This window comes from Lepisosteus oculatus, chromosome 11 (genome assembly GCF_040954835.1).
Source record: "Lepisosteus oculatus isolate fLepOcu1 chromosome 11, fLepOcu1.hap2, whole genome shotgun sequence".
Taxonomy (NCBI): domain Eukaryota; kingdom Metazoa; phylum Chordata; class Actinopteri; order Semionotiformes; family Lepisosteidae; genus Lepisosteus; species Lepisosteus oculatus.
The window spans coordinates 31,893,369-31,921,150 of NC_090706.1; the positions used below are offsets into that span (position 1 = coordinate 31,893,369).

The window sequence follows — 27,782 nt, forward strand, 5'->3', positions numbered from 1 at the left end:
CAATTTCAGAGATTTTCTTTTTATTGGATGCATCTAATACTTTTTACTAACAGCCGAAAACCACAACATTTTACAAGAACTACTGAACAGTGCAAAAAGTGCATGGACAATTGTTTCTATTTTAAAATGTGCAAAATGGAAAAACAAAGTATAAGTTAAATTAGAAAAAGGCACAAAGGTGTAGCATTTTTTGTATGTTATTATACAACAAATTCTTCCAATCTACAGTATCCGAAGCCTACATAAGTTTAATCACTATTTAAAATAAGTTAAAGCAGACAACTATACTACAATATATATACAATTAGAGGGAAAAGGTTTTTGAAAGCTTAAAATGTAGTTTCTCTTTCTAGTCCAAATACACAAAAATAATCCCAATAAACCATCTGACCCCTCCACTTCACACACATTACCTTAAAGTCTATAGTGCACAGTATAACTCAGATAACAGAAAGAACACTGCTCTTTTACTGAGCCACTTTCAGCTCACTTTATCTACAGATGGCAGTGAGAAAAGCAGAACTCTTCCAACTTGAAAAAGGACTTCTCACAAAAACAGTGAGGGGAAAATGCAAAACCCATTTGTTAAGCAAAACATTTTTTGCTGCCAGGAAATCATACTGTTGTTTCGCGACTGGAGTCTGTGTGCACAATGGGCATTTTCGTCTGCAATGAAGGTGCATTGGTGTCTGTCACTTGGCTGGACTGTTTGGATTGACATTCACTTTGGTCTGAGTCATTAGTTAGTCCTGTATCACTGTCCTCTGAACTCACTGGCTTGTTGCATTCTGGAAGTGTGGTGGTGCTTGCAGGCTGCTTCTCAACATCCTGTCCACCACTGTCCAGTTGGGCCAGGGGAGGGGAAGGGTCAGACGCGAGCTGACTCTCTTTCAGCTTCTCACGTTTGTCCTCATCTTCCTCACTTTCTTCCTCCCTCAGAGGCTGCTGCAAGAAGTGGGGAATTACCAAGTTCTCTTTGCAAAGGAGGCCTCGTTGATCATTCACTCTGGAGTTCTGCACTTTGGAGAGAAGATCGATCAGCCCTTTGGAGGAAAGGGAAGCAGCTTTTAATGCATAATCTAATAAAAGACTTTCAACCACAATATGATGTACAACTATTGGAAAGCAGCATGTTCATCCTACGGGTGTCCCTGTGAGATTTATGGAGGATTGTACCATTTTCCACACAATTAGGACTGCAGGTTCAATGTCTCAATTTTCAGTTTGAACAACAATATTCCAACTTGCTTTCTTTTATAGCTTTGCAATTCAATATACAGTATTATTATATGTGATACTACTTTTTTATTTCCAACAGTCTGGATGTTTGTAGTAAAAAAAAACAGTTTTGAATTTTGTGATCCTTTGACATGATTATAAATAAAAGGCAAAAACACAAACACTGAATTCACTCAACCACTTACAAATGTCTCTAGCTTGCCCAACATGGAGCAATAAACATATTTTGTTTATTTTGTTGAAGTGGTTTCTTCATAACTTTTTAAAATGCATTCAAAGTGTTTTCATAGGGTGCTTTTTCTATTAAGGCCTCGTACCTCATAAACCACAATAGGCCTCATGAACTACAATACATAGAACCAAATGTATCAAAGTCTTTGTAATAGAGTGCCACTGGGACAAAAGAACACAAAGTATCTTACTCCTAGAAAACATTCCAGCTCATATTGTTGGGTAAGTTACCATTTAGTTTGGGGTATTTCAAAATAACAGTATGGCTTCATTTTAATATTTCTGATTTTATTTATATTGTTTTCATGAAATACATTAAGACTCAAAGACAATTTAATTCCAATACCTGTAATGGAGAGATAATTGTGTGATAATGGTTTCAGAACCTATGTGCAGAAAATGTGTCTGGAAACCACAAAAATGTTTAACCATTTTAAACCTCCTACCACCTCCTCAGTAATATGACAAAATATTGGGTCTTTGTCAGTTGTCTGTACCCTGCAGAGGTGTGTGAGGGGTCAAGGGTTATAACGCCTTGGTGACCCCAGCTTTCTCACATTAATCTTAAACAAGGACAGCTTTTTCTGGGCAGAAAAATGATATCTTAAATTGGATTTACAGTTCATACTAGTCCCCCTTCTGATGAAAATATTCCATCCTTACATTTTCACTGAAAAAAAAATATTTTAAAGGTGATGATAATAGGTTCATAGACATTCCCTGATGAACAAAAGAAGTTTCACTGTGTATTTCTGGGATTTCTGTCATGTGAAATCTGTTTTGTATGTTAAAGATTGATCAACAAAAGTTTGTCACTAAAATCCCACATCAGTTTATTGCCCCACTTAGATCCTTAAGACGATGTTTTAAAACCTGAAAAATTCAATACCATCCATGTCGTATGTTCTCCTCTGCATGGGGTTTCTCACTCTGGAGTTTGTTCTGGTTTGGTTTCTTCCAGTGCAGGGAGTCTCACTCTTTTCTTCTTGTATTGAACTTTCCTATTAAAAATGAAATCAGTATGAGAATTCACATACTGAGCGCATACTTTAATTCTTTTTCAAAGTATGTAATGACATACAGTACTTACAATCACTTGAATCTCTGGAGGGGAAATAGGTGTTTTTGTGTTGCTATTCTGTTCTTTACCTAAGAAAGTAAGAAATAAAAGTTTGACCTTAATATCTTATTTGATTTGGTCTGGTACACAAATACACCTTAGTCCAGTTGTGTTTTAAAAATGAATCAAAATATATAGTATTTTTCCACCATAGTATCTTATATTGTTGCTGATTTACATACACTCAAGAAAAGATTATTTAGATCTTCTGATAAGCAAAAAAAAACATTCATTTTCCCTGTGGCTTGACCACACTCTAAACAAGTTCTAAAAGCACATATAAACATAAAAACCTATAAAGTACTTAATCTCTATCATGATATACATAATCCATTGTACTGTAAGTGGTATGTTTAAAGAAAATCCCATTTCTACACCAGTCATATATATCTTAATATTTGATCTAATAGGAAGCATATACATTCATTCTGGTATTAAAACATCAGACATTAAACATTAAAACTAAATATTTATTTCTCAGTGAATTAATTTAAGGAATTTTAAAAAATGCATGAAAAAATAAAATGTGTGTTTCTACCTTTTATTCTGTCCAAAAGTACTTTCTTTTTGGCTAACGACATGACAGGTATGCTCATGTTTAAAGGCTCCTGGCTTCCACTCTGAAAAACAATATTTAGATTCAAGGAAACTTCCACTAACACAAGGCAGAGCAATTTCTTCATCTCTGGGGGAAATTATAAGATATCTTCAAAAAAGCAAAGTGTTTATTACCTCCACAGTTATACATATAGAATATATATACACACCTCTTGGGAAAAGCAGTTTTGTCTTTTTGACAAGCCAGAACTACTGTTAATAAACAGTTAAGCTCATTCCAGTTACTGCATGTTTCCAATGCAGTACTTACAATAGTAGCCACCACCTCTTCGGGTCTGAGTTCATTTTTCCTCAGGACAGGGGCGAGAGCTTCAGAGAGAACCTTGCTGGATTTAGCAACAATTCCTACAGTTTTACCAAGAAACACCACCTCCAATCTAAATGAAATAAAAGAGAGTTTAATGGAAATAAACATCAGTCCTTACTACAGCAATATTATGGTGCCGGTTGAGTAACTACTGACTGAATGGTGAAGTACTGTGTAATTAGCTTGCAATTAAATTAAACTATAACAAAAGGGGGCACATAGTGTACATCCAGTACATCTACAGTAGCTGTAAAGACTGAAAATAAAGGAAGCCCAAGTCTAACATTATGAAAAAACAATGATGCATTGTAGCAAAACGAACATTGGTTTCCCAATTTTGAATCATTTGCAGAAGAAAAGCATAATTAAAAAGCAAATAATATAAAGATGATACTGTATACCGTGCTACTACAAAGTTCTTTTACTACAGGAGTTATCTTATAGTTTTAAGCATTAAAAGTCAATACAATTATTAACAGGGGAAAAAAAAGGTATGATACCAAAAAAAGTAATATAGTTGGTTGAGTAGCACTGATTAACAGGTGCACCAAAACCACTCACGTAAATGTTATCATGGTCTCCAGAAGGACCTGTTGATCTGTTAGGACAAGGCTTTCCTGGTCAAGAGAAAGAGGCTGTTGGGAAGAAGAGAGATGAGAGTTTCTGTCAAACAGTGGCACAAAAAAGGCAGGTAGATGATTGATGATGATAGATGGGGATTCTCTAATAGTTTTTATTTATGCCCATCCAATCTGGAATTGCTAATTGCAGATGAGCTTATTGTGTCTCTGCATCCAGCAACAACTCCTGTACCCACGTGAGCAGAATGAGGTAGGGCAGACAGGCTTGTCCTGTGACACACTGAAAGCTACATCTCGCCTTTGTTTGTTTGTACTGACTGGAGGATACACTCCTTGGTTCAGGCCATTGGCCAACTTATCCCAGTTCTACCCCCGTTAACCCCCTGCCAATTAATACCATCGTTTGGTGGAAAGATTCTAACCACACCGGGAAAAGAATCTTCCATATGAAGATGAGATGAATGTTGATGACTAAAACTAGATGTACTGTACATTATAATAGATTCTAATCAGGCTATAATAATAAAATAATCATGTAATGAAAAATAAAAAAATAAAATACAAATAATTTAATAGGTGTTACAACATGGTTTGTTGACTATCATTATATTTAATAAAACAAAAATGTAAAGGTAAATTTTGATTTAAGATAATCTTAACAACAATAACAATTTCCCCCTTTTTAGTTTTGATTCCTTTTTTGTTCAGTTTTTACCTTCCAGAATATTATTATTATTACAGAATATTAGAATGACATTAAAACCTAAAACAAAACCAGCCTGCAAGGTTGGTACTTAATATATTACAGGAAAAGCTAAGTTCAAAAGCTTTTAAGGTTTCGTAAGTTCAGGTCTTAGTGGAGTAACAGCTCAGTTATATTAGCGTTTTGTTGCAACTTCACAAAGCACTGAGACCCACTTTATCATTCCCCTTTAAGTAGATTTTGACGTCTTTTAGCAGGATTCCCCTCTTCTCGCAGATCCCCGACAGCATGTCTCGTACGGTGAGGTCGGCGCGCACGGGGGCGAGGGAAGCTGTCCCATCAGGCAGGTAGACACAGCAGTACTTCACAGCACGGCTTTCTTTATCTTGGTCAGTAACACGAGGACAGGAGCTCCCATTCTGTCATGACAAGAGTGAAAGATTCAAGACAAACAATCTAATTAAAAAAAACACAAAAGTAAAACAGCTTATACTTTGTTTGGTGAGACGCTGTGGCTTTAGTGACAGAGTTTCCGGGAATATAATTATTGAATGACAAAGCATGAGTATCTTGTTATAGGCATTTCAATACATACTTTTTTCGCCTGGTGTCGATGACATAAACAGATAGATCTGATAAAGCATATTCCGCATCAATAAAAAAGGGAAGTGTTCTTGAACTATTAAAAAGCACTTCCTTTCTGTAATCAACCATCACTTTAGACGCACGCTGATTAATCTGTTAAGGAAGAAGGGTTTTATTGTGTATTGTTATAATCGTTTCTACATTATTTACATTGCTGCATTGCTGCATTTTACCTATCGATAAATGTATGAAAACATCTAAGTTTTATACAGTAAATTATAAAGCACCTTAGTTTTCTTTGGCATGTTTAGATTACAAGTCACAAAGTGGAAGCCATGTTGTTTCTGGATATTTGAAGTTTTAAACAACATGAAAGAGGCATTAAGACAGTGAGCACATACTGTACCTCTCCTTTATTGCAGAAAGACCCCAGTTCCACACTGGTGGATGAGGTGACAGAGCTCTGGGACTCACGGCGGGAAACTGAGATTGATCGCTGGTCAGACAGCTCTGCTGTTGAAACAGGTTTTTAATAATTTAGAGGAAACTGAGGCTTGGTTACAGAGGTGTTGTAAGAAAGAGACAGGCTAAGTGAGATTCAGAAACAGCAGTGTGACATTTTAGCAGTAAAAGCCCATTAGTTAAACTGGTTCTTGTAGCCTAACAGCTTGCCCTCAACAACAAAGTTTCAAAATGAACCTGTTAAATAAATTGAAACTCAGGAATTTAGGTTAAAGGAGTTATCTAAGATTTGGCCATTCCCACAATCCAGGTCATTCAGAATGTTCCAAACTGTTCAAAATGTTCCAAAAGCACAAATGTTAATGCAAGTCAAACCTAGAGTAAAACAGTAAAATGCATAATGTATATTCTACATTTAAAGAAATTTTGTGATTTCAGTTGAATAAATCAGAATCCCGTCATTTCTCGATAGAACTTGGTTTGTCCTTACATTGGATTGTGATGATAAGCTGTCTTAAGCCTTCAAACAAAATCCAATGCCTTTTTTAATTATTCATTTGGAACTGTATTTAGAATCATTTTTTATCTTGCTAATAACCATACCTCCCCATGAGCCTCTCATCTCACGACGCTTGTCCCTCTTTGATTTGTCCTGACTGGGCCGGCCATCCAATGTAGCTCTCTTTCTCTCTGAGCTGTCCTCCACATCAAAAGGTAAGGACTTTCCAGCCTTCAACTTCTTCTTCTAAAAAACACCATATCTGAGGCATTTAGTTCTAAACTATCTTAAAACAGCAATCCATACATTACAATTTGAAATTAAGTAAAAAATTAGATTCAAAAAAATCTTCTTGGTGTTTCATAAATTTAGTCAGTGATAGAATAAAATCTGTTGGGAACTATCTGGTACTCCTCTGTTAGACCCTGCCTTGCCATTATTACTCAGAAACAAAATCTCCCTGGTATTAACACCGAGTTTAATCATAAAAAGCACCACAGTATTTTAACATTTGTGGTTTCCATTCAATGTATCTGAATTTAGACTGAAACGAAAAATAAGGCTTCTTTTAAAAGCCATCTAGATTTTGGATCTTTTGTCAGAAAAAATAAAGTGTAAGATAATTAATTTACACTACATCACAAGATTTTGTATGCTCTTTAGCAATTAGTTTATACCGTATATTACTAATTTCTCTCCCTCTCAGTTGAAGAATTCTTGAACTTCAGTAACACTTTTGCTTGAATGAGGCTAAGAAACATCTTCATAGCTATTAGAGTAACACAAAATAACACACCACACATAATCCTCAATCAAAAGCAAATGACATGGGATGCAATTATTCGCAAAGATTTATAATAAGACATTAATACAGCTGAAAGCTAAACCTAGGTAGAGAAAAGTGAAAATTAAATACACTGTGAAGTAACTGTGAGCTGACAAAAGCTTTCTACTGATCCATTCAGTAACAGAGGTCCTGGTGTGTTTATGTGAAGTTTTATTTTGCCATGTGGCTTTTATAGATGTTGTTTTACAGTATTGTGTGGGGGAGTGTTTCTGAAGGTGTTATGACAGTGTTTTTTAGCTTCATTAGAGAAAAGTGTTACCAGATTCAGATGCGATGCTTTACCTTTTTGGAGTCAGTCAAAGAGGGACTATCATTGATCATGCTCTTCCTAGAACCTGGGCTCTTGGAACCAGGCCAAAGGTCAGGCAAGGGCTGTCCTGCCACATTGGCCAGCATACATTTCTGGTAGAGCTGGGACCTAACAAAGCGGGTATAGCTGTCAAATTTCATCAGCTTGAATATCTGCATCAGAGAGGAGGGGAAATCGAAATGAAAAGTAAATACATTGCTGGTCAATGAGTGTATATTTGGGAATATTATTATGTAAATATAAATTACATTAATGTGCTAATCAATTCACCTGTTCAGTTATAAAATAGGAAAGACCACATGGCATAAACAAACACTAAAGCAAAAGATATGCTAAAGATAAATGAATATAGACTGGACTAAACTGAAATATTTTGCAATCACTGGTAATAAAAGTGTCTTCAGTCTGCAATACATATGGTTGAAACTTTCTGATCACTTTTAGAAACTATACTGACTATAGTATAAAATGTTGATGATTATGCATTATAGATCAGATCAGATGCAACAGACATGTACTCAGCAGACTTGACCAGCATTCCATAACAAAAGGAATTAGCCTTGGTGTACTACCTGTTGTTGGGCTTTCTGGAACATGTCCGGTGTGGGGTTGTCCAGCAGGCTCTCCTCTATCCTGGCTGTGTCATCAATGTTAATGGCATGTAGCGCGTTGCTTGATAGGTAGTTGACATAGATCTCTCTGGCCTCACGTAACAGCTGTACAGTCAAAATGATTAGTCTTGGAATAGGACTAAAGAGTCCTTCTTTTGAATCCCAATTTATTCAAAAGTAAATATTGAATCTTCATGATTGTTAATGGTTCTAGTCTTGGGCTTGTTGCCCAAGATAGATAATAATTTCAGTGCAGAATTCAGGATAGAAATACATACAGTATCTAGCACTACATATCTGTGTTTTGAAAAAAGTAAAACGTGTGAGTCTACAGTACCTCATCTTTCTGACTGGGAGGAATCTGCCTGAACTTCTCGCAAGCCTGCCAGAATAGGATATTCTCTGCGCTGACTTCTGATTTCAGAAAAGCCTGCAATACACAAAAAACCAAAGCTCATGTTACACCACATACAACTATTGTGGAATTGTGGGATTAATTGAACATAAGAAAAAGCCACAGCCAAAAGATGTTTTTTCACAGCTCAGGAGATAATATTTCAGCTCTCCTATGTATAAATATCTCACACCCTAAGTGCATCCTTTTCTATTCTTTCTTGCACTCTTTCCATCCCATCTTCACCTTCACAGCAGCTCCCTGGCTCATTCCTCATAAAAAGAGAGGAAGGGTCCTGACAACCTCATCCCCACAGGGAGACCGCCCTTCCCTCCGCCACATGAGTTATGCCAGATTAACTTTTAATACTTTTCAGACATTCCATACATTTAATCTCTTTGTTGTATTGAGATTTGGATGAACTACTGAAGTGATATAATTCTTTACAGACACACCAGGCTCCTCTCCAACTGCTATAAATTTGTTTATGGAGCAGGTTCAATTTTAATCAGAAATTACTAATATTGAGGTTGTTTTAATGGCCACAAAACAATACCTTCACAGGTTTTCAGACCGAGGTTGAACAAAGAGGATGAGGAAATGTAAAAAAAAAAACTTTTCAACATGTATAAAGTTCAATTTTTGTTCATTCATAATAGTATTCTGTAATACACAAATCACAGCATACTGTAGAATGGATGAATGAATAATAGCTACTAGACACAATCTAATTACTTAATCTCATCATTTTCATGTATTTAATCTAAGTATAATCTACTTAGAATCTGTGAAAAACTATTCCAAATGAGGTAACAAAGGTAGCCTCACAACAGTAACAATCTAGTCTATAAACTAGTCGCATTTTTAAGTAAACCCTCTACTCTCAAAAGTATCTCTAAAACCTGTGTAATTTGCTTTTAACTAGATATTTCTAGCCTCTAATGATCAAATAAGATGATTTTCATAATCTTTGGTAGTGAAAAAAAGCATTAAATACCAGTAACCAACCTACAACAAGTCAAGTTAAATTTCAGCATTAATCTTACTGCTTGTGGGCTTATGTCGGAGCCTTACCGTGAAATAGCGGACACCTGTGGGGTCCTCCAGGAGCCTCTCGAATGAGACTGCCCAGCTGGCCACAGACCTTTCCACACGACGGCTGCCACTCTGGACACTGGGCAAGCTGGTGTTGCTATTCAGGCTGTGAGTGCTGCCGTGCCCATCTCCCTCGGTGACATTCAATTCTAAATGATGACAAAGAGCTGCTCGTCATGCAGATCCAAATACTGAACTCTGCTACTGCACGAATCCCACATCCTGCTGGCTTGCAGTTTGTTTTAATATAAGTTCTGGATAATAAGCAGAATTCCCCAAATCATCAGGAACAAAAATGTTCTCCTGAAAGATCTAAAAATTGCTCTAGTCTTCTTTGCCCAAAAGAGATAATAGTAAGCGGTCTAAATAATTGATTTTATAATCAAAGCCTTTCATTGTTCATTCATGACGGTCACAACTCTTGTCAATTTAAGCAGATCCAGCGACATGCCCCTCCACACTTTCAGGAAAAAGAAACCAAGTGAAACATGAACGTTTTGAGCACAAACTTTCCTCAGACTCACCAGGATCTCTTTGAAATTTGTCAAATCCACAACCATTTGAGAACAAGGATAAAAATGCAGCAGAGCAGAACATCTCTGATAATAGGGACAAACACCGATGCACAACTACTTTCCTCTTTACATTAAAACCCAAAATGCTTAGAAGAGGAAGTTATTTCAAATTAGGGGAACCTTAATTTAGTAAACAGGTGACACCTGAGAATAGCCTAAACCTGAAATAATATATGCATTATTTCTTACTACACATGATCACTACATCAATGTGTAAAATTCCTAAACATGTATTTTGATTGTGATTGGTGTGACAGCTCCAGAGGTTTGGTCTCCCATTGTGCACAGCTTTGTACAAGATACATACAGAGATGTTGTTTTTGTCAGAGCATAAGTTCCTGACAGAAACAGATTTTAAATGTAAGCGTGGCCATGACCATTTAAGGCCTTGAAAGTTAAAGTAATGTTATAATAAACATGAAATCCAACAGATAGCTAGTGAAGAAGTTTTGAAACTGGAGATATCTAATCATATTTTCTTGACCTTGTTAGAAACTGTACAGCACTGTTTTGAATATACTGCAGGCCCTGCAGGAGCATACTAGAAACGCTCGAAAACAGAGTCTTTATGAGATAAAAGCATACATAAGGCATTAAACAAACTGGGTCTGAAACAGAACATGTTTCAGAGATTTAAGAAAACTACACTAATTCAGATTTTTAAAGGTCAGTTACCACAGAAAGAGGTTAGGAATAATAAACATAAGAAATAAGTGCATATACAGTATACCTTGTCGCTAGGTTGGAAGTGTGCTGTAAAATGAATTTCCCCAAAAGGGACAATATAGCATGAATTGAATTGAATATTCACGCAGCAGTAATTTAATTTTGAGGAAATTATAACAGAATTCTTAGAACACACAATACCAACACAATGCCTAACCTTTGTTTAAGGTAATAGCAAAACATCCATCCATTCATTTCATAACTATCCAGTTCAGGGTTGCATGGGAGCCAGAGTCTATCACGGTAAGCAAGGGGGACAAGGCAGGATACACCCTGGATGGGACACCAGTCCATCACAAGGCGCACACACACACACACACACACACAGACCCAGAGGAACCCCATGTGAAGATGGGAAGAACATACAAACTCTACTGAGACTGAATCTGGGGCCCCAGCATTGTAAGCCAATAATGCTGACTGACCACTGCACCACCGTGCTGCCCAATTTAATTTATGTTACAGCATAATAAAATATGCCGTTAATGCTGGGCCACAATTTGGAAAATACGAACTTGTCTTTATTCTTCCAATGTAGAAAGTGCTTTATAGCTTACCTCCATCCGACACTGCCAGTGTCTGCAAAATGAAAAGAGTGGAGCAATTAGTCAAATACAAGTAGATTCTCTATGAACATAAAAACCCAGAACTATATCCAAATTCTAAAACTGTGATGAATAGTACAGAGAGTAACTTCAAAAACATTCTTCTTAATCTAAATCAGAAAGGACTGTAATAGCAGTGGAATACTGAATAATTTTAAATAACCTGAGGAACTTGACTTCATCTCATATTTAATGACTTTAGACACATATAAAACTTGACTTTTTACTTAGAATGCAGTAAAAAAGATATGTTCAAGTTTTTCCTACTATATGTTTTACAGAGAGACAACACAGGTTCCAGTGTTTGGGCATCAGACTGTACAAAGGTGTTTAAAACAATATTACCATGGCAACACAATATGAAATTACAGACATTGTTTATATAGTGCTTTTCAAGGTGCAAGGCATTTCACACAAAGTTCAAATGCAGACACAGTTACAACATTTAATACATATGCACTGTATATTAAAAGATTAAATTATCAGATTATGAAGATAAAAAGTACATTAAACACTTGCAAATGTTAAAAAATGCATAACCCTATAAAATTCTTAAAAGAGCTATAAAAAGCCATAGAAAATCAGAAAGTTAGCAATAAAAAGGAGCTACATAAAAGAACCAGAGCCAGAGAACTCTATAAATCCACAGACCCTACAAAAAAAAAAACTTCTCTTTTCCCCCTAAAGTCTTCTTTTAGTTTTTAGTGGCAGAATCCTCTCCATTTGATTCTCCATGGGTTCCATCTCATTGTCCTCAGGTTCACATGACTTTTTCTGAGGGGGAAGTAAGGTTGCTAGGAGATGTGATTGTGGCTGCGGCGGCAACGGGTCATGTGACCTATTTGTCGACGGGGTGGTAATAAATATCAACTTAAAGTTGTGTGAAGCCTTAAAAAAATGAACGAGAAAACTAGCGGTGGACGTTCGCAATAAATACGAAAAGAAAACATCTTTAATTAAGAGCTTGCTTGTTTCTGACCAAGGCCTCTTGGTTTGTCTCATTTTCTGCATCAGCCTGTATAATAAACTCCAGGGTGCGAATGGCAGTTCAGCTTACGCTATGAAGTTGTTTCGTAGCTCCTCAAAACAACAGCAACTTGAACAAAAAATCAAACCAAAATTTTGACCCCAGTATAAAAAGATAAGGAGTTGCCAGGAGAGACCAGTTACACATTATAGCAGTTGCCTTACACAACCATAGGGAAAAAGCTAACTCTAAAACACTGTTCACGAGGTAGGGCAGCCCTGGGGGCTATTTACCTCCAGAAAAAAAATGTGTGTGAATAACCCCTCTTGGAGCACACAGACTAAACTAAAGCACACTGATTGTGATAGCCAGACAGCTATGAGTATGACTTTGGTGCCATTCCACTTAATACATTTAGCACTGGATAAAGATTGTTGGCACTATTTTTTGAATGATAAAACATATTTTGTCAACATTTATAGTTAGACTCAGAACTTAAAATAGAGTCAAGAATAATGCCCAGATTTCTCACTTCATGTGTCATTTGGCATTAAGTGACACCAGCGACTATTTCACTAGTCCAGTTGTTGACAACATACATTCAGGTTTTCCGACTCCTCAGAATTTAGTTCTAAAATTGCAGCTGCTTGACCAATATTATAGAGGACCTCAAGTAGAAATGGTTGGAGGAGAGTACAACAAAAGAGGATGGGTGAAGAGGGTATACAGTATGTGGGATGGGGAATGGTAATTCTTATATCTCTACGGTATTCTACAACTACATTTTATTGTTTTAAGGAAAATAAAACAAACATTATTTTACTCAAAATAATGGTTATAAATGGATGTAACTATTGGATGTAAAAACAACAATCCATTTCAAGTGAGGCCGAAGTAATGGTAATGTCAATAGGTTTCACAGATATGTGTAACTACTGTATGTGTCATTGACACAAAAGGGAAATTTAACATCACATTTGTAAATGATATAACCTACAGGGTACATGTACTGTAGAAGGAGAATAAAACTGGACCAAGAATAGACACCTGAGGGACACAACAAGTAATAATAAAAACTTTTTGGAAAATGAGAACCAGCTTAATTAGCTACTAGATTCACCCATCACTTACAGTAAGACAGTCAATTATTAAAAATGTTTATACTGTATAATCATTTTAACTAGGAAGTACAACATGTTCTTTGAAACTCAGGACAAGTAAGCAGAATTATCAATTTGTAAACATTCATAGAAGAAGATAGTGGTGTTGCACAGCTAAAAAGCTAAACATACAGTATACAAACTCTAAAAAGTTACTTGATGGTTTCATAGTGTACAAACTCTGGGTATTGCAATTGTTAGTGCCATGCTCAAGTCCCCAGGTGCATAGATAGTGTGAAAAAGCATGTTTTTTCATAACATCAACATTTCAAATTCTCCACACACATATATGCACATGAATTATACAGACATAGATATAAACACCTTCAACTAAGTATATGTATGAGAGGAGCTCATTACAGTCTCCTGTGACCTCCTGTAATTTACTTAATAATCCCTATTTGTACTACAATCAAAAATGCTTTAGAGAAAAAAAAAGTTGTGTCTAAAGTGAACAGAAGCAGTTTTGTACAAGTTTTGAGAAGACCATGCATTCACGATAACAGTAAACAGAATCAAATATTATCAAATCCTTTCATTTCTCTTGTGCTGTTCTGTCACTGTATTTCTCTGTGTCTTAACAGATATTAATTAAAAAAACTACAAGTGACAGGTTTTATTTCTAGTGTTACTGTCATTGCATGCATTTCACTTCCTCTTGGCTAAATTAGCAGAGAAATGGGTTATTTGTTTCAGTGAAGATTTGTGTTGTATAAAATGGATGCTGGGTGGCATGTTGGCTAGTGGTTAGCATCACTGCCGTGCTGCACTGAGACCCTGGGTTCAACTCCTGGGGTGCTCTCTGTGACGAGTTTGTGTATTCTCCCTGTGTTTGTGTGGGGTTCCTGCAGATGATCTGGTTTACTCCCACAGTCCAAAGACATGCTGATAGGTTTATTAACTTCAGGGTGTAGGTGTGGCCCTGGTGTGAATATGTGCATGTTTGTGCCTGTGTCTTTGTCCTGCAATGAGCTGGTGTCCCATCAGCGTTTCCCTGGCTAGACTGCAGGACACTGTAACTCTGAACTGGATAAGCAGTTATTGAACGTGATGATGTGGTGAAGGTTAATGTGGACTGTGTAAACAAGAAGCAAATAGACAGAGCAGAGAAACAAAAAGTTTGTCTGCTGTCTGTAAACTTGACAGTATTATGGCTGCCTGTTGAAAGGTCATTTCTAACTGAAGAATTTAGCTGTGTCCTTCACAACTTTCTTCAAAAAAAATACTGTACCAATGCCTTAATCTTCAAAGATCTTTAAAAAATGTAAAACTTATAAAAGCATTAATGCAATTGTTCCAAGTTTTGGCTATCAAGTAGTTCTTGTGTTCAACATACAGTAAGCTGCTACACCAAATCATTATTTGGTATACTGTATATGTTATTGCATTGTCTCAAGGTAACTACTGTAAGTGCAGTCATACAACAAAGGAAAATATCAAAATATCTTTTTCCAGATTGCAATGAAGCAAGACTGTTTTCAAACAGGATATGGGTGTGTTTCTTGCTGTGTTTGCTTTTCAATCAGCTCATATTTGTAAAAAAAAAAACAACTAACCCCAAACCTCTGCAAATCTGCACACTAAGTTTATATTGCACTATTTAAAGTTATCACATCTCTCCTTATCTAAAATACTTACAATAGCATTCACTGCTTAAGGTTTAAAAAAAAAGTGAGAAAGGTTTCTTACAACTTGGTGAAATCACATGGGTCAGCCTGCTCTACCAGTGTGTGAATTGCGTAAAGTACAGTACAGAATATCACAACCACGACTGCAAATTTTCTGTTATAATTTTAAAGAAATAAAGACCACGAATAACAACTGTAATTTAAATGAATCAATTAACTGATTGTTTTAGCAAATGGCTTTCACTTTGCCTATCACTGAAGGAAAATCAAGTCTGTAGGCAATAAAATGCCTAGAAAAACAGGAAGCTAGAAATCTTCCTTATATTTCTGCATTGTCTTGCAAAAGCAAAAACAAGTTTATCTCAAAAGGAAAAGAAGATGTTTAAGAGTTCCACCCTGGTGTTAAAATAAGTGTGCTTGACAAAGGCATACTGTAGAAAAAACCTTAATGGCGGTCAAAGAATTGATTGAATATCAACAGCATGTGCAAAAATTCTAAAACGGAACCTCTAAGGTTTGACGCATATTCTGTAGGTGTGGAAGTGGTAATGTGAAACTCGGAAAGGAAATAATGTTACATCCTTTCAAAGGTAATAGCATGTTACTTTAACATTTTTTAAATACTTTTTTGGATGGGATAAGGTTTAAAACTAAATAAATAAACTAAAAGGATAGCACTATGCAAAGGATATCATTATGCAAATAAACTGTCACCCTGAAAAAAATCTAACTTTGTTTTGTCTTTTTTTATGCTGCAGTAGTTCAAGGCCATCCTTTTTACTATTCAGTTTCTAAGAACTATTTTTTTCAATAGCATTTGGCGATAGCAGCATATTGTCATACTCAAAAAGATGCACAAAAACATTGTATTGTTTCAAATGTTGCCAAGGACATTGAAGGCAACTCCTAGGGTTTGGATTAACATGATAATCGTATCTTAAAGGTTAGAGGCATTACGCATACCTGTTGTGCCTCCTTCAGGGATAGGATTAACATGTTCATTAACACACATAAAGCCTGGTATATCGTATACAAATGTGCTGAAAACATCCTAAACATGCAGAAGGACAAAGCCAGATGTCTTGTCGTTCCTTCATAACAATTAACTCTTTGTTTTACCAATCAAAACAGTCATGAATTTCCCTTTTTGCAATAAGGAAAACAAATCTGTGCAGTTATTAAATGTCTGTTAATCATTAATGTCTGCTTTTCACAATTTATATTGGTACAGGAAGACATGGAATAGTATGTTTAATGGAGATCAACCTCTTTATTCTATCCGAACAGTGTAAATCTTTTCTTTCTAAAAGAGCCTTCCATTCAGGTAAATTGTAGTTATTGCAAAAATATTACTGAGAAATACTGTACTGCATCATCACTCTCAGTTATCAGAAATCTGTGATAATGAACCACTAAGTTATGTACCCAGCTCCAAATATAAAATTGAGTATATGGTCCATTAAATTAGGCTAGATACTTCAGAAAAGTAACCATACCTCATAACAATGTTGTACATACAGCACAATCGAATTCTAGGCTGACTAGAAAAGAATCGTGGCTGGGAAAGAAAGCATTGTCAGCCAAGCATAAAGATCAAACATGATAATAGGATCCACATCTACAATATTGACAAAAAAATATTAGGAAATCAGACCACCAAAAGGTTCATTGTCTTTGAATGCCATTTTTTAAAAAATTGAAGTTATTAATTTTCTCTTCTTGAAACTATTAAAGAAAAGGCTAGAACATGCCGTTCACTTCAAATGGGATTAATAAAACAATGTAAAAAGATGGAATAATCCTCAGTGGTTAATTATCTGCTTCTGTTACATTAGTGCAAGTCACGTTTTACTGGCTTGGTAAGCTAGTGGGAACTAACAAGTTGAGGTAGTTATAAATATTCTGTAATTTTTATTACAGTTAAAAGCCCCTCAGTTTAATAAAAGAGCCATTAATATTTTACTAGCAGCCAAACTGCCATTTCTCTGTTTCCCCTGCTAGAGCATCATTGATCTAGTACATTTCATGGAGCTTAATTACTTTTACTGTCTTATGAACAAGAAAAAACATGATAATAATTATACATATTAACAGATATTACTGTTTAATATTAAAAACAACCAGAATAACAGAATAAAATTTCAATTTATACCACATACTGTAGCTTTATAAAACACTACCTTTAGTACACAAAGGTATGCCTAAGTATGCCTAAGAAAAGGTAAGAAAAGGCAGGGAATGTACTGTAGTACAGAACTCATATTGCACAAGCAATATTTATAATGGTATATATAGTCAACTTAAAACACACAGAGAACATACCATGTGTTTCAGAGAGTAAAGCTCTCATTCAGAGTCCTGTAGTTCAGATATCACTGTATCCTGTCTGAGTATGTCAAGAAATGACATACCAGGCCATCCTTGTCTTGCCACATCACAGTGACCTCTGTTTTAAGTGAAAGATATTCTATTCCTCCAATTGACTATAATTCTGCTGGGTATACACTGGGTCTGGCACTGTGGGGACATGGCTGACAGTGCCTGTTTTTACTTCTGTGGCTATGCAAGTGAGCTCATCAAGAGCTGGCAATACCAGATGAGAAATTCTTGCTTCCAAATTCAGTCCGAACATTTAGATTATGGTAAACTTCAGAGAAAAGGATATGAAAACTGTGGAGAATTGCAAGATGAGCAGGAGGGCTACACTGAAGAAACTCTGTCCAAAACATTCTCCTAGCCTCTGACAGACATACAGCATGTGAGAGAGATGAATGTTGTCAGTTTGGAAAGTTGAACATTCTACTTTCATTATAGCATAGCAAGCAAATGCAGGTATTTTGTTAAGCCAAAAGAGCCCTGCCCTACAGCTTTTCCATCTTAAGTGGGTGCAACTGCACTAGTCATGGCCTCCCCTATAGGGGCATCCCAAAGCTATAATAATAAACCTGACAACTCATTTCTACACCAATACCCAGCCCACTGTCTGCTCAAATATAATACAGTGCAGAGCCGTTTCCATTACAGGATCCAGCAGAAAAAAAAAACAACTGAAAAATAAGTCTATAGAATTCAACATCTAAAGCTTTGTAAAAACCTTCTCACTTCAGAGATGTTCCAACCATCCTTTCATTATCTGAAAGGTGAGTATTCCTGTTCAGTATTGAGGCAACTCCTGAGATCATCCCAGAACTAAAGGGGAGACGGTAGAACCACATCCTGAATAAGACTTTTTTTCCATCTCAGGGCACACAAACAATTGAGATGAAAACTTTGGAGGAGACACTAATTATCCTAACCAGAAATCTCACACAATCCCAAAAAATATTCCACAAACACAGCAAGCACTTGTAAAATCCTCACAGAAGCGACCCCAATGTGGTATCAAACCAAGTATCTGAAAAACGGAAACACAACAGCAGCAGTAGTGAACACACCCCAGAACTGCACCGTTAACTGCAAAATTCTAAGAAACCACAAAGAAAACATAATCTGAATTGTTCTTATTTTGATACAATAAACCACATAATAATTCAAATAATTTAATTTTATCATTAATTTTAAATGTGGACTATACTGATAGCTGATTAGATTTCAACAGATTACATGGTGTAGCAATTCTTCATCTGAAAGTGTTTTTAAGAACAAACAACTAAACACCGGCCATCAGTAATGGTGTAGCAAACCGGATTAACAATGTATTATTGCTAATGTTTTATCTGTAATATAATTTTGAAATATACAGTATGTTGCATATATTTTAAAGATTTGCTATGCTATGTGCATTATTTGCCCACAACTAGAATGAGCTACCCATGTCCTATTGGAAACCCATTCCATCAGGTGTCAGATGTTAGCCAAGACTGTGTCTGGTTAGACTTTGGATGGGGCACAAGTGAGGAAACTCACTGCTGGATTGCTGGACCACATGGTGCCCTGAAGTCTCATAATCATGAACTCTCAGAAACCTCATGGTTAAGCACTTGCAAACCAGATAAACAAAATCATAGAATAAAATGTATATCTGAGTTTTCATACATCAAGGATGCTGTACTCCTGGAACTCCTGCAGTCCAGAATCCTGGTTTTCAGGTATTTTCCAAGAACCAACAATTAAGAGCTAAAGAAAACACATCATTTGACTTTTCAACTAGATAATTAGTTAAATTGTGTAATTACGTTCGGAGGTGAATGAAAACATGAGGACTTACTAATCCTCAAGGACTGGAAACCACCATCATTGCAGCATTTCTCATTATTGTGTTGTATTTACAATTAAAGATGTCATACAAATGTTTGCAATTTTATTTAAAACCAGCATCATCTTTTTAAACCAACAGGGTCTTTACTCCTACAATGATCATCATTGATAACCCAAGCTCTGGGTTCCTTAAAGGTAACCCAAGCTCTGTGTAGTCCATCTAATGTGTATTTGTACTATAAACATTGTAAAAGCGACCTATTCACAGCATTAGGTATACCTAATATTAATCTACATTGATTGCACTGTGACAACACAGCACATACACCTACGTATTATATAAAAATACCTTTATTATACAATTATTTTTAACAAATAAGCCAGAACAATGCCAAATATAATTTCCGTTGAAGTCTTCATTGAGATGATTGAATCTAAACTTTATTTATCTTACCAATGTGAATTAAATACATCTTTTCTGGGTTTTTTTTTACTTTAATATATCTGAATATCTGTATAAAAACAATTGATCCTCAAAACTCACCAAGTGTCCATTTGGAATTCCAAGTTGTTTCATTTTCTTTGACATATCCAAAGTTTAGAACATCAGTCGAATCCGAAATCCCAAACCAGAAAGATGGGTGTGCAAGAAGTGTGTAGAATGTGCTTCTTTTTTTTAAGCAGACACTCATTTGACATCCTTATTTTACAGTCACTAACATTTCCTGTTGCCACAGGAAGTTTTACCATAGCAACAGGCCGCAAAAGGGAAGTGCGGTTTAAGTGAGCTTTTTTTTAAGTTTTTCTCTTTTTTTTTCCTTAAAGGTCTTTTTTCTGAAGAGCGGTCATGAAAAGGGCTCAATTGGTTGTTGTCCATGCTATGTTAAAGTAAAAAAAAACATTACTTCCTGTGCTTCTTTTTCTATTCCATTTTAGGTACACTACCCCATTTATTAAGCAATTGGTGTACACATAACTTTTAACCTCCAACATATATTCAAACTACATAATCCAGTCAAGGGGGCAACTAAACCTCTGAATGCAGCTATTGTCTATGAATTATGCGAAATATTCCAATTTGATGGTCTAGAAAGTCTAAGAACTGTCTGTGATATGGTCTAATGAAAGACATTTTACAATCTTGTATATATTGTTAATCCTGGCATTTTAAAACCCCATATTACATCAGTCATGCAAAGTAACAGATTTAATTATTAATCAAATAATTAAAACTACTAATCAAACAAGGTTATTTGTGGGGAATACTTACAATCATCTAAACAATTTGTCTCAGAACCCACTTCCTCAAAGATGAACACATGACAAGGTTGCATGTTTGAGCGAAGTCGTGCCTTAATGATGTGATACCAAATCATATACTGATAAGTGCAATGTAAGACAATGTGTGAAAATGTCCTGTTCTGTTGATATTTGAGAATGTGTTTGGGATCTTTGAATAGGTTCAATTCTCACATTTGTGTGACCATTTATCATTGCAAAGGCTTTCTTCTTCTTACTTTTGACTATACTGCTTTGCTCTTCATTAGTCACTGCCAGAGCAACTGTAAGAAGCCACTATGTAAGTGCTTGACCAATAAGACAGAAGACTGATTTACAATTTGATCTATGGCCTGGCATTCTAATTTGTGGAATGTATTTTGGAAACAGCTTTTGGGCCCTTTATAATCCATTTCACATATAACATTTTAAGCATTAAAAATATCTAATTGCATACATTTTTTGAGTGTAATTTTCACAGCAAATGACCTACTGTATATGAAACTGAGAAATAACACCATTAAACACACTGATGTACAGTACAATTCTTAACAAGACTACAATTCATTTATTTATTGTCCTAAAACACCATCACTAAAGATACTTAGTGCTTTGAGCACTAGCCAATTAAATTAAAACAGATAATGTGTAAAACAGTAATGGTTATCACTTTAAAGTATAGTGTTATATACTGTTTTCTATTATGGGTCTGAAATTGCACACTTACTTTTGTGTAATTCAAGGGACGATTAATGATGAATGTGTTGTATCGCCCAAACTTCCTTCGCAGAGAAGCTCGTGGAGTGAAGGAGCTGAATCCCTTTGACAGCTCGTGGAACATTATCATCCTCTGTGGAGCACAAAAGCAATGTACAGTGAGTTCTGCAAACACATTCAACTTGTCAACTAGAAACAATGTGAAGCTACCAACATGCAGTGCATATCTAGTCACTCAAGGCTGACCAGTGCCTGATAATCTGGATTCTACAATACTATTTTACACCCACTTTCTCTTAACCCTTTCATGCATTAATTGATTACAGAAAGATGTAAAAAAATATATTTTGAAAATGCAACAGTTGCTTTATAATTTGAAAAAGAACAATGGGTTTATTCCATGCTGAAAAGAGAAAAAGAAAACACAATGTTATGGCTGTGGAGCCTTCTTCAGGTGTGAGAAAGACAGGGCAGTAAGCAAAGGTAATGTAGCAGGAGAACAAAAGCTGGGAGAGAGAAGGAGCAGGAGGCGGGAGCAGGTGGTCAATCAGGTACGTGAAGTCAGGATAGATGAAGTGAGGTGTGAAATGAAACCTACAATGAATAGAGAGAATTTAGAAGAAAATTAGTCTGTCATTGAGATAAGAGGAAAGGTGTGATCCTAGCTGCATAATAATTTTAGTTTCTGTGGTCTTTCTGTTGTTGGAGTTAGGAAAACCAGCTTTGAGAACACAGACGGATAGATTAGTGTGATCATGGCCGTCAGAGGGGAAATGAGAAACAATTTGCTTGGAGAAATCTTTAATCTTCAACTTGTTCTCTGAAGCGGTCTCCTAGTTTCCTTCCTGTTTTCCCAATGTAAATGGATGGGCATTTACCGCAAGAGATACAGTAAATAAGGTAGCTGGAGGTACAATATGTCATCTGAATGATCCAGAATTGTCCTGAGGAGCCTTGGATGAGTGTGGTGTTAGATGTGTACTTGCAGGTGATACAGCGAGCTCTTTTGCAAGGGAAAGTGCCTGGTGTGTATGTTTGCTGAGGGCGGTCAAGGGAGCTGTAAACAAGAAGGTTGCGCAGATTAGGTGGTCGGCAATATGAGATGATGGGGTGGTCTGAAAAGAGGTCCACAATGGAGGGATCATCCTGTAGGATGGAAAAGTTGTCGTTAATAGAACTGGGGATAGAAATTTTGTTGGGGTGGTGGGGAAGCACCAAAGGAATGTGGTTGTTACAGCGAGAGTTCCTGCTCGAGTTTATGGTCCAAGAGGTGTTTTTGGCTTTGGCAAGAGCCCTGTCAATATTACTGCTAGGGTATCCTCTGTTGATTAAAAAAGAGTACATTCTGAGGGCTTGGTTCTGGAAATCAATGTTTTCGCTGCAGAGTCATCGTAGCTGAAGGAACTGTGAAAAAGGGAGAGTTTTTAATGTGTTTGGGGTGAAATGAGCTATACAGGAGCCGTAGAAATTCCTTAGCCTCTTTATTGCTGTTGTTGGAAAGGATAATCTGTTTTTTGAGGGAGAAAATGGTAGAAAGCATTAGTTTCCTAGAAAAGTGCTATAGAAGTCTCTAAATGTGTTACTCTGGGTGGTATCAGAGTCAAAAGAAAAAGTATTAAATTTTAGGCGAAATCCTTCAGGAATGATATTATGTCGAAGACATCTGTAAAGGAATAGAAAGTTGATAGAAAGCCTGGTCTTGGAACAGATCGCTGTGAAGAGACGGAATGCTGGTATAGTATGAGAGGGGGGGAAAGTGAAGAGAAGGAATGATGAAGAGATATAGGAAAAGATTTAGAGGAATGCATAGTGGGTCACAGCAGATGTAGGTTGAAGTAGTTCAGGTGGGTAGCTGTGTCAGAAGTTGCGTCAGTAAATACCTATTTACTTTTTATACCACTGTGCTACAAAGCAAGACATCATTGATTTCTCATATTGCATATTCTCATAACTCACTATTTTGAATTATCAAGCGACATTAGAGCAATAAACACCATTTGCCATAAACTGGAATTTATATGAGCAGGATAGACATCACAAATTTGTCCAGTTGTTTATGTAGCAATCTTGGAAACGGAATGAATTCATATTCCAGCAACCAGCATTTGCTTACAGGATTATATCTGGGTTTCATTACATTCTGATAATGGGTAGGTGAATGGACTAAAGGATCAATGAAGTGAAGGTACAGTATAGTGAGGAAATAACATATGTAAAGTAGTCCATGTCTTATGGCTAGCCATAATTACCTGTTTCTTGCCCAATTACAATAAACAAATGGAATTTCATATTCCCATTGTGGCTTAATGTCGACTTGAGGTGTCATAACTAATTAATAAGTTGATAATAATATTTATTTCATGAAAATGAAGCATAAAATGAAATACTAATTCTAAACTTACCTATGACAGTATGTGATGCCTAATAGACAGCAAACAAGAAACAAAACAAAGCCACTTTTACAGGCATTTGAAAGATAGGTGAAAAACCTTGTTAACATTGAAACTATTACTACTTGAGGAGTGAAAAAGAAGTATGATTGCACATTTCTGCTCATAAAACTATATCCTCAGAGAGCCTTAGAAATATGTCAGATTTATCACTTTTCAATAAATGTATCTCAGAGCAGCTATTACTAGTGAGTGACTTCATCCTGCACGTTCTAGGTCACATTATCTCTAAAATGATGATAAACTGGTTCTTGTTTGTCTTTTGTGCTTACAGTGTGGCTGCTTATTATGAAGTTCTTATTTAATTTGCTGTAATGAATTACATGCCATATACATATCAAATGCTATAAACTTCCCACATCATCTGTGTATGAAAAATGGAATTCAATAGCCTTAATTTCTCAGCTATCTGTGATGTGCTAATCATCCTACAACATTGAGCAGACAAAGCTGGTATCCCTGCTTTGTGTGAAGAGTACAGCAATGAGAAAACTATGTATTCCTAAACAAAGTAACTTCAGGGAATCCCTCTTTGAGACTGTTTGGATAACTCCTTAAATATTCTCTGTCTATATTTTTGTTTATATGGTAAAAATAAATCTGAAACACATTCTTTCACCTCGGTTTTTATTTACAATTAACCTACTACCACTACAAAGAGATATCAGGTTTTCATTGATATAAACATGCAATGTGTACCTTTTGCTGTAGAAATTGTTATATAAATACATCTTAATTTGATTATAATCGTTATCAGCTGTTGATTACCATTATTTAATTTTCCCTCAAAAATAAACCCATAACCAAACAAACTGCAGTTGGTTCTTGAATATTTTTTTTCTTGAGATATTAGTATACTTTTTCAAGAATAATTTATGTCCTTGACTTTCAATCCAGAATAATCAAGGCAACTCTTCCAGACATTAAGGCTATTTGTGCACATTGTTTCACAAAGGACGTTAAGGACAAATCAAATGTTTAATGTTTGCGTAAGGCTGTTACCTTGGTAACCACTTTTCTCCCATGTCAAGCCCCTGGTGTTGACTATGTTGAATCCTTGTGTCTATCTGTGCAATGCAGGAAACTGATCCAAGTTTTTTTTCCTCCTCAATTGACATTATTAATTCATATTCACATTTATATTGCAGCACCACTGATAGTCATTACTATTCATTTATTTGTCAAACATTCTTGGAAACTTATTCAAGTGGATTTAAATATCTTACGTTTACTAAATTCTGTTCAGTGAGATGGTGCCCACTCCAAAGAATTCATTGGTTTCTAATTATGAACTGTTAAATGTGTAAGTCCCTCACATGTTAATTTCAAAGCTATGACTGCTGAAATGAAACAAATATATTTACAGTATCTTGTTTTGGTGGATCTTCTGTAATTGGCATGTTTGAGTGCTTCCCACAGGTGCAATCTGTGTGACAGACCTATTTTTGGTAGAACTGGATGGTAGTGACCTCAGCCAAGATATTGTACTTTGTTATATGCTGTAAGACTATGTTGATTTAGAATGACAGTTTTCATGGGAAATCTGCTATATTACAATAGCTTAAACAATTTACTGAATATCAAACAATATGCAGTTCAAAGGGTTTTTCTTTAAAACATTTACGGAGAAACCAAAGATACTAAGACAGTTAAAAAGAAAAAGAAAACTAATTTAATAATTCACTCGTTCTTTTAGAAATTCAAAGAGGCACCTCAATGCCTGTACATTAGACACAATTAAACCCACATAATACTTTCAGTATTCACAGCATTTTGTCCACTTTGTAGCTTATTAGATAATCAGAAACCACCATATCCGATGAATGACATGTAAAGGATACCCCCACACTACCTGTAGCCACAGATTAATATAGATAATAGATAATTTTATGAACTAATCTGTGAAGGGCAAGACATAGAAATGTAATGCAAATTACATGCAGTAATAAGGTAAAGTAATAAATGTAAGTAAAATATCCATGCACCTATAAAGAGGTAAATTAATGAGATGTCCTGACTGATATTTAAATTGTTGGGTTTCAAGCTTCCAAATAATACATTTCCTTCTCGCCAGCATCTATATCACCCTGCAGCTCTTAACTGGCTACCCACTGAGGCTAAGCAGGGTTGATCCTTGTCAGTACCTGGATGGGAGACCTCCTGGGAAGCTATGGTTGTCTTTGGGATGAGACGTTAAACCAAGGTCCTGTCTCTCAGTGGTCATTAAAGATTCCCGGGCATTCCTCGATAAGAGTAGGGAGTTATCCTGGTGTCCGGACAAATTTCCCCCTCGGATTTTACCGTGGCCTCCAATTTGTCCCCATGTATGATTGGCTCTCACTTGCCCTGCGATGGACTGCCACCCCGTCCAGGTGTACCCTGCCTTGCGCTCGTTGCTTGCCAGGTAGGCTCCGGCTTCCCGCGACACCGTATGGTATAAAGCGGTTTGGCAAATGACATGACATGACGTGATATTTCCTTGTGAACAGGGGTATTAGGTTTTATTTAATTGTGCTATCAAACATGCTATCATTTAATAGAATAAAATCCATAAATACAGGAATAAAGGACACACTCACAATTAACCTCTAAATCTAATAAAATGATACAAATTATATAACACTCCTTTATACTAAATAAAATATCTGTGTGCCGACTAGGTAATGCATGAATCACTGTCCCTTTGAGCCTCCTATAAATTCTCTGTTTCATTTCTCTGTTATTTAAAAAAGTGCTCCTCTGCTGTCTTCCAAATTGGCCAGGGATTAAGCTAACTGAACCATAGACTAAATCACTTAGAAGAAAGAAAGTGCTGTGTGTATCTCCACATTGCAACACATGAACCATTAAAAACTCAACAGACATCTTAAAAAGTATTCAAGCTGTGTTGATTTAATATCATACTTGGGCATCACTCGAGAACAGCTTAAGAGGTGTATTTCTCATGTAATGAATGTGTGACTCAAAAATACTCTGTAAAAAGTATTAATTGAATGAATGAATTTTTCACGTAAACTGAAATGTATTTTGTTGTATTGGAACAGTACGCAACACTATCACAAATGCAGTAGCAGAAGAAAAACTATTATTTAAAGGGAAAAATAAAAGATATAAGGCATCTTATAATGAGGTGCATTTTTGTCTGGGGCTAATTATCAGGACTTTTTTGGGACCTAATATCAGCACCTAATTTGAGTGTAAATGATGCTTGCATTGAGCATCTGATGGATAAGAAGCTACAGTAAATGCTGAAAAGCATGTGTGAACTTTTCATTTTATTAAACTGTTTTATTTAACAGACACCAAGCCACTGAGAGGCCTATAATTCAGTACTTTAAGCTTATCCTGCAAAACAAGGAAGGAAATACCAAAGGGACAAGGACAGCCCACTGCATTTGATTTCAAAAGCCTTCTTGCTGCAAGCAAAAGGCTTTTATTACTTGTTTCTTTGTTTGTAGGCTCTAGCGTACAGCATTGTCAACCACACATGTTCACACGGAAAGATAACCAGCTCTGCCCTAAAATGACACACATATACAGTATATATACAAACAAGTGAATGAAATAGAGGTACAAAGATACCTTCTCCTTGGATTCACAAAGCATCTTTGGAGGTGGACGATGTCAGGTCTGGGGAGAAGAGTGACCATCTGGGGTGTGTGCTTCAGGGCTGTGCCTGTCTGTGGTGAAAGGTAGCATTAAGCAAATAAAGGAAAAGGTGACGTTGGTGCAGGATCCAGGGAATAGTGATGGGTGATCAAAGAGCAAACACATTAGGCTAATAAATCTCAGACCTCCTGAAAATAAAAGCAATTGGATTAGCAAACATTGCCCACAGAGCCTGGAAACCACAGAGGGAGTCTTTCATCAGCATTTA

At 36.1% G+C, this 27,782-nt stretch overlaps 1 protein-coding gene across 2 annotated transcripts; it reads right to left on the reverse strand.

Moving 5' to 3' along the window:
• Positions 1–27,555, reverse strand: rgs14b (regulator of G protein signaling 14b). 2 transcript variants are annotated; one of them, XM_006631962.3, is made up of 16 exons: positions 27,488–27,555; positions 21,466–21,588; positions 11,461–11,482; positions 9,582–9,751; positions 8,451–8,543; positions 8,075–8,218; positions 7,475–7,654; positions 6,450–6,591; positions 5,791–5,897; positions 5,015–5,218; positions 4,077–4,150; positions 3,459–3,585; positions 3,129–3,210; positions 2,561–2,619; positions 2,360–2,471; positions 1–1,043 (listed from the first exon to the last, which is right to left on the reverse strand). In XM_006631962.3, the coding sequence occupies exons 1-16, from the start codon at positions 27,509–27,511 to the stop codon at positions 616–618; spliced, it is 2,091 nt and encodes a 696-aa protein (XP_006632025.3). In that variant the 5' UTR covers positions 27,512–27,555; the 3' UTR covers positions 1–615. The 2 variants fall into 2 exon arrangements, with proteins under 2 accessions (XP_006632025.3, XP_015205138.2); XM_015349652.2 differs by lacking the exons at positions 21,466–21,588; positions 27,488–27,555 and adding an exon at positions 20,005–20,178.
• Between the last annotated feature and the right edge of the window lie 227 nt (positions 27,556–27,782).